The 8,270-nt window shown below is 36.5% G+C and overlaps 1 protein-coding gene across 5 annotated transcripts in view; it reads left to right on the top strand.

The window, feature by feature from the left end:
- The first annotated feature begins 218 nt into the window (after positions 1–218).
- Positions 219–8,270, top strand: part of slc30a2 (solute carrier family 30 member 2) — a 27,612-nt gene continuing 19,560 nt past the window's right edge. For 4 of the 5 annotated variants that reach the window (XR_012395626.1, XM_009294893.4, XM_073932869.1 and 1 more), the window contains exons 1-2: positions 219–565; positions 7,581–7,789. Coding sequence is in view for 4 of the 5 variants with exons in the window: in XM_009294893.4 (XP_009293168.1) it covers positions 486–565; positions 7,581–7,789 (289 nt within the window). In the remaining variant the exon portion in view is untranslated. Of the gene's footprint in view, positions 566–7,580; positions 7,790–8,270 lie in introns of those variants that run through there. The other variant, NM_001045020.1, reaches the window with a different exon arrangement.

The following is an 8,270-nucleotide window of genomic DNA, read 5'->3' as shown; positions in this document are numbered from 1 at the left end:
ACGTAAAACCAAGCCTATTATTACAGCGAAGGCGTTTCTCATAATTATTAATTATGTCACGGTGACGTTGCGAGGGAGCTGTTCAATGGCGAGTGAGTAGTTAATATTAATGATGGCGTTCTATTTTTAAGGAACGACCTTAAGCTCATTAATATTAATCATCAAGCCTTTGCCATAGTAAGATTCATAAATGAGTTCAGTGGACTGCCGAATCTTCTGCACCACATCCATCTGAGCTCACCCACAGCCAAGTTCTCCGGCTCCGCATACAGACAGCATCGGAATAACTGACTGACCGCAATCCTGCCATTTTCTTTAGCTTTGTGGATTTGATGCAATGAGTGAATTAACTCATTTGTTGAACCCTTCGAAAATGGCTTGGAGGAATTATTATTTTGCCGTCTAATTAAACACGCATATTTTAATATTCGGTAAGGTTTTCATTAATTGTGCTTTTTATTTACCTGAAGCAGCAGCACAGGACTATGGATCCTCCACCGAGTTCGGAGAAATCGCATCTTATCAATGAAAGAAATGCCAAAATATACTCCTTAAAACTTAACAGGTAGGCTAAATTAACATATTTTATCAATTTCATATATTTATAACAGTAATATTAATACTTATTATTATTGCTCTTGATGTTTTTAATATTGTTATTATTATGATTATTAAATGTTGCGTTCTAGAGAGGCTGATTTCAAAATGCATTGTCTAGAAATCTGTGCACAATCTATGAAGAAAAACTGGTTAGTCTGTATGGTGTCTGTTTTTTTGATGAACAAAAAACAATCATAAAATGGCTGTTTTAAGATCAGAAATTGTTTGATATTTTTCCTTTACACAAATGACAGCAAAGAGATGGATTTGCACATTATGCCAATATTTCAAAAACCATATGCGCCAATAGTTACACTAGTAAAGCCATACCTTCAGCTTTATTTTGTAAACGCTCGTGTCTTTTAAGCATCATTAATATGCTTATAATTGTAATTAAGATATACATTTTTATGCTTGAGTTCATTTTGGACTGTAGCTTTTTTGAGCAATGTCCACAGGGAACTTGAGCAGAATGAACGCAATGAATAGGCTATATGGTGGTCCCATATGGAAACTGCGCACGAATTAGCCTAACTTTTCATCATGATTCTCCAAAAAAAAAAAAAAATCAATAATAATAATAATAATAAAAAAATCAGATGCATAAAATCTGCATATCCTTCTTTCAATAATCGGCCCACACTAGCCTATAATAAAGTAGCCTAAAATCAAGCATGGAAACAGAAAGTTTCAGCACCATGGACAGATGCAGGCTACCTGAATCCAAATACAAAAAAAGAAGAAAAAAAAAAAGAAAAAACAAACAAACAAATGTGTAATAGCCTACTAATGATAGATCTTAACACATACAAAAACCTCAATTAAAATATAAAAATAATGCACCTTTAACAACGACTTACACATATCTTCCTGCATGCTAGAAGATTTTTGTGAGGCGAAGAAATACTTTAGACGTTATTTTTAATCATCGTTATAGGATAAAATACAGGTTTACACAGATGCGTAATGTAAACTCATCAGATTTATCACGAACGTATGATAATTGCGCGAATGGTAATCTACACAATGTAGGCGTTTTACAGAATGAAAAAAAAAGATATTTCTAAATCTACTGTCCTTTACAATGGAATGTTTCAAATAGAATTAAAATAGGCTTGTGGCAACATCATTTTTACACATAATTTTTTTAGCAGACGTAGGCTAGCTTATATTTCGGTGAATTTGAGGATAAAGAAACAAAACTGATTTAGAATATTAAAATTGAGTAGTAAAACATTTAGAAAACTCAACTGTCTATGCGACAAAGTAATAAAACATCTAAGCAGGAGACTCAGTGTGCTGTGAATTATAATGAACACCCTGCTGTAGCTACTGTAAGAGCTAAATGGGATGTGGTCTTGGGAAATAAGAAGAGCTCATAAAAAACAATACACGAATTTAGGTGGATGTTTGAAAATAACATTCTTTAAAGTTCTTTAAAGTGATTCATTTATTTTTAATGTTCTTTTTACACTATAAAATATTATAAAATAACATTAAAATAGGCTTGTGGCAACATCATTTTCACACATTCATTTTTACGCAGAGCTTTAAAAAGTAGGCTAGATTATATTTCGGTGAAATTGAGGATACAGAAACAAAACTTAAAACATCCAATTTGAGTGATTGAACATTTAAAAAACTCAACTGTCTATGCGTCAAAGTAATAAAACACCTAAGCAGGAGTAAACGACGTGTGCAGTGAATTGCAATGAATACCCTGCTGTAGCTAGCTACTGTATTAGCTAAATGGGTTGTGGTCTTGAGAAATAAAGAGCTCATAAAAAAACAATACACTAATTTAGGTGGGTGTTATCTATTAACCCATTCTTTCCCCCCAAAAGAGCATATTTAAAGTGGGAAAAAATCCTTAATTTTTAAAATGTTTTTTTAAATGTTCTTTCTATAAAATAGGCTATTGTAATTAATAGGTCATGCTATAAAAAAACCACTTGGGTCTCTAACTGGCGACGCATTACATTAACAAACATGACAGTTCAGAGAATTGTACATCAACAGGTCACCTGGACACGAAACGGGCAGTTGTAGATTCTAATTTTTTTTTTTATCTAGAAGTGCCCTATTTGATTAATTGGGGCACGTTAATTGCCATGTTTGCGCTTCTGTCTTTAAGAGAGAAGAAAAAGCGAATACATTCACGCTGCACGTTGATTAAAACATTGCATATTTTTTAATGTAAAAAAATCCTACTTTGACCCAATGCTAAAATCTGGAATGCATTAAAGAAAAACAATGGTTAAAAAAACAATGTTAACAAAAAAATTAGCCTATAATGCAATCGATATAAAACGCTGGTCATTCAATGGTGTTAAAATTTACAACTTGCATTATTATTATTATTAATATTATTATTAATAAAACTAATAATAATAATAATAATAAATTAATTTTCTTTTCGACTTAGTCCCTTTATTCATTAGCGCGGAATGAACCGCCAACTTATCCAGCATATGTTTTACGTGGGGGAAGCCCTTCCAGCTGCAACCCATAACTGGAAAACACCCATACATTCTCATTTACACACATACACTGTAGACATTTTAGTTTACCAATTAATCTATAGCGCATGTCTTTCGACTGTGGGGGAAACTGAAGCACCCGGTCCCGGAGGAAACTTACGCGAACACGGGGAGAACATGCAAACTCCACACAGAAATGCCAGCTGACCCAGCCGGGGCTCGAACCAGCGACCTTCTTTCTGAGAGGCGACACAACAATATTAGTAATAATAAGATTAATAATAAATGAACAAATAAGCATTTTGAGTCTTATAATATAATGATATTAGTGCTGGATATCATGCACTGCCAAACAATCGCCAGCAGCAAGAACCCTTCTGCCAATCTGTAAACATTTCCACATAATATTGTGCAAGAACATCTAATAAGTTACAGTATGAACAGTGCAGACTGTGCTTGAGAGGGATGATCAACACATATGCTGTTAAATCCGCCAGCTGTGGTTGCCCGAAATTCACTGTAAAACACGGCGAGGTCTCCGACATTATAAGAGCCAGTGGTGCGCATCTGTGTTTTTAACAGGTTACTTCAGATAAAACCGATAACCAAAATTAACCAGTATAATCAAATCCTTTTGAAACCGATTTAAATAGTTAAAACCAAGACAATAACACTATTTTAATAGGCTAGGTGTATTTTTTTTACAAAGTTGAAACAGCTAATACAATTATATTCATTAATTTTCTTTTCCTTTATTAATCTGGGGTCGCCACAGCGGAATGAACCACCAACTTATCCAGCATAAGTTTTACGCAGCTGATGCCCTTCCAGCTGCAACTCATTACTTGGAAATACAATTATATTGACAATTGTTATTATTCCGTTTTATTTAAAACTATAAACAGGGAAAAATGCGCCTTTTCTCTCGGTTTTGCCAAACAAATACACACATCCTAATTTCAGCACAGTAAGCCCTAAATTAGTGACACTATTAGCTATTTAAATCATCAACACTGCAAATGCATAATGATTATAAGGTCAATAGGCAGCCCATAGGTGCACAGCTTGTGTTGTGTGCGTGTCCGCTTGTTGGACTGTCTGAAAAGCCCTTATGCAGTGTATCATGTCTGTGTCCCGGTGGGGTGATTAAACAGACGCCGTGTTCCACTCCACTGACTCCTTTCAGCAGCAGCAGCGCTCGTGCGTGTGTGTGTGATGCAGTGCTCTGGTTATCTCATGCGCAGTGAGATCGCGCTTTCTGCCCCATTACCCTCGTCATAGCATCTCTCTCATCAACACACACGACAGAAGGGCCAAAAACGAGCATGTCAGCAGATTTCAACTCGGGCTGATCTGGTTCCTCGTGATATAAACTACGTGTGTGTACAGCATTTATTTTATTTTTTTTTTGTTGGTTGTAGGATTTTTTTTTGTTGGTTGATTGCAGCCTTATTCCAAAATGATTTAAATTCATTTATTTTCTCAATTCTACACACAATACCCCATAATGACAATGTGAAATAAATATTTTTTGAAATTGTTGCAAATTTATTAAAAAAAAAACCTGAAAAATGTCATGTACATAAGTATTCACAGCCTTTGTTCTGACGCTCTAAATTGAGCTCAGGTACATTCTGTTTCCACTGATCATTCTAAAGATGTTCCAGCAGCTAAATTGGAATTCACCTGTGGTAAATTCAATTGATTGGACATTGGATTTGAAAAGGCATACACCTGTCTATAAGGTCCCAGGATTGACAGTGCATGTCAAAGCACAAACCAAGCATGAAGACAAAGGAATTGCCTGTAGACCTCCGAGACAGGATTGTCTTGAGACAAAAGGCTGGGGAAGGTTGCAGAAAAATTTCAGCTGTTCAGAAAGTTCTAATGAGCACAGTGGCCTCCATCATCCATAAGTGGAAGATGTTTGGAACCAACAGGACTCTTCCTAGAGCTGGCCAGGCATCCAAGCTGAGTGTTCAGGGGAGAAGGGCCTTAGTCAAGGAGGTGATCAATAACCTGATGGTCACTTTGTCTGAGTTCCAGTGTTCTTCTGTGGAGAGAAGAGAACCTTACAGAAGGACAACCATCTGTGCAGCAATCCACTAATCTGGCCTGCATAGTGGAATGGCCGAACAGAAGCAACTCCCCGCCTGGAATTTGTCAAAAGGCATTTGAAGGACTCTCAGACATAAGAAGCAAAATTCTCTAGTCTGATGAGACTCAATTTGAACTCTTTGGGTTGAATGCCAGGTGTTACGTTTGGAGAAAACCAGGCACTGCTCATCACCAGGCAAATACCATCCCGACAGTGAAGCATGTTGGTGGCAGCATCATGCTGTAGGGATGTTTTTAAGCAGAAGGAACTGGACTAGTCAGAATAGAGAGAAAGAGGAATGCAGCAATGTACAAAAACATCCTGAATCAAAACCTGCTTCAGAGTGCTCTTGACCTCAGACTGGGGTGATCGTTCATCTTCCAGCAGGACAATGACCCAAAGCACACCGCCAAAATATCAATAGAGTGGCTTTACAACAGTTCTGTAATGTCCTTAAGTGACCCAGCCAGAGCCCAGACCTAAATCTTATTGGACATGTCTGGAGAGATCTGAAAATTACTGTACACCACCGCTTCGAATCCAACCTTATAGAGCTTGAGACTGAGAGGTACTGCAAAGAGGAATGGGCAAAAATTCCCAAAGACAGGTGTGCCAAGATTGTGGCATCATATTCAAAAAGACTTGATGCTGTAATTGCTGCCAAAGGTGCATCAACAAAGTATTGAGCAAAGACTGTGAATACTTATGAAAGACAAACTACATCAAAGAGTTGGGTGGTGGTCAGCAGGAGTAGATCCAGGATGCTGGATCTGGCTGTCGAGTCCTCTAGCGGTGTCATGGGATTAAATCGGTAGAACACCAAAGGGTTATTTATACCCTTATAACCTAGGGCATTTATAGTGGTTTAGAAGTCGTCGGTAAATCATAAATTGGATAATGCGGGGCCAGCTGCAAGCAAACATAAGCACATGATCCCCTTGAAATTAGTTTATAAATAAACTCAACTTTTTGTATTTTATTAACGTTTTTGTATTTTATTAACAGGGGGGTCACACCTGAATTAAATTCAAAAGTTTACATTCTTAATCACCTGTTTCTACATGGCCTATCTCTAAAAGTGAGGGGGATGTATCCCAGTCATCCCCCCCGGTTGCTATGCCTCTACCCATACCCCAACCCTAAACCCAACCCCCACAGTAATGTAAAAAACAGATCTGCATGTGGAGTCTTCTGTTAGTGTATAGCTAATTAACCATGTGGACGGATGATAACAACCTTCTGAACCTACCAGGAGGCGCAGAAGGCCCCTTCTGGCCCATATCTGTCAGCTGATATCCACGAATAATGCCCATTCAAGCGAGTGATAACATTCAATTCGGCTAGGAATTGTGTGGAGCCCTGCATTTTTTACAGTGTAAATAAAGATTTAGATGAAAATTTGTTATATAGGGCTGAACTGTCATGCTTAAATATAAACTTTTAATAAGTCATGAAATTATACTTAGAACTACTTATCATCAACATGCTCAAAATAGTTTGTGGTATAGTAACTTGTTACACTGAATGACATTTTTGTCTCCTGTAAATAATGTGTATAAATAAATAAACAAACAAACATATTCTAATGAATGGAGGAAAATGTACACCTTATTTTGAATTTTGTAAAAAACCCTTTTTATATCTTTGACACATATAAATGACCCATAGTTATACCAATAACTGTATTTAATAGACATATGCTACGTACATACAAAATCTTTTATTTCCAAGTGGTACACACTACAGAGTCACATGGGCAGAGCTAAGCTTCAGCAAGGGAAAGCTTGAGCTCCAACTCCTCCTTGCTGCACTTCTTCAACAGGTGATGTCACTGGGGGTTGGGGTTTGGGGTGGGGTAGGTGTACACATTAAAACAACTAAGAGAAGAAGCTGGAGCTCAGGCTCCCCTTCATTGAAGGTGAGAACCACCCAAGTGGCTCTGCAGCAAGCACCTTCCCTTTATCGCAGCTAGTTGGCAAGAAAATATTTCTCACTTTCAATTTATTTCAAAATATTTTCAAAATACCCCCCACCCAAAAAAAATTAATAAAAAATAAAAAATGAATAAATAAATAAACAAATGACAAAAATATTTCATAAAATAGTTCAAACTAATAATCTATCAAGAAGATGCATGATACATACATAAACATAAGTATACTAATTACTCTTGTTCTGAAAAGTATATATTTATCCATCTATCTCTCTATTCTGCTAACTGCTTATCCTCTAACAGGTGATGTGCATATGACAAAAAACAATTTGCATCTTTTTATTATTTGCATAACTCCCTGATATCAGCAAGGAGCATTATTCAGTATAGTGCTGATGGACTGTACACATATATGGATTTAAACATTGACTGAAATGGCGTCACTCTACCTCATGCTTTGTTCTTATAGTGAATTCTCAGGATCCAAAGAAAGTTGCCCAAACCTGCCTTTGGGAAATGGTGAAATGGCTGGTGCTATTGAGCTCAAGAGGCCTGTTGGAACGCATTGCCATGGGAAAAAAGCAGCCTATGATGACAGCCGCGAGAAGCTCTTAGCCAAGAAGAAATTGTTCATCGCCTCCATAGTCTGTCTGGTTTTCATGATTGGAGAAGTTATAGGTGAGAACATTTTAGATTTGATGTGTCCTTAAATATTCATTTAACTACTTAGTCATTTTAATTATTACATGTACTAATGGTTAGTGGGTTAGATTTAGAGTTAGTTGCATGTAATTAGGTGTAATTAATTGTAATTACTAGGATGCACTAAAAGTATATGTATTATATATTACTGATTTCAATATATACAGTGTTACACTATATTGATCAGTTTGCAGGGTAATATACAGTACTACACTGTAAAACCCAAAAGGTTAAGGTAACTCAAACTATTTGAGCAAATCAATTGCAAAACTCTATTTAAGTAAAAAAAAAAACTAATCCTAAAGAGTACTGTGAACCTAATCCATTTGAGTACACGAAGCAATTTGAGCACAGTAAAACCCAATGAATGAGGAGAACTTAAACCAACTACTGTAAAAACAAGTAAGGCAACTCAAATTGTTTGAGGAAACCGATTGCAACAAACCATTTGAGTTAA

This window comes from Danio rerio, chromosome 20, assembly GCF_049306965.1.
Source record: "Danio rerio strain Tuebingen ecotype United States chromosome 20, GRCz12tu, whole genome shotgun sequence".
NCBI classification, from domain to species: domain Eukaryota; kingdom Metazoa; phylum Chordata; class Actinopteri; order Cypriniformes; family Danionidae; genus Danio; species Danio rerio.
Note: the sequence above shows the minus strand (reverse complement) of the source record. Positions and strands in the feature narration are given on the sequence as shown.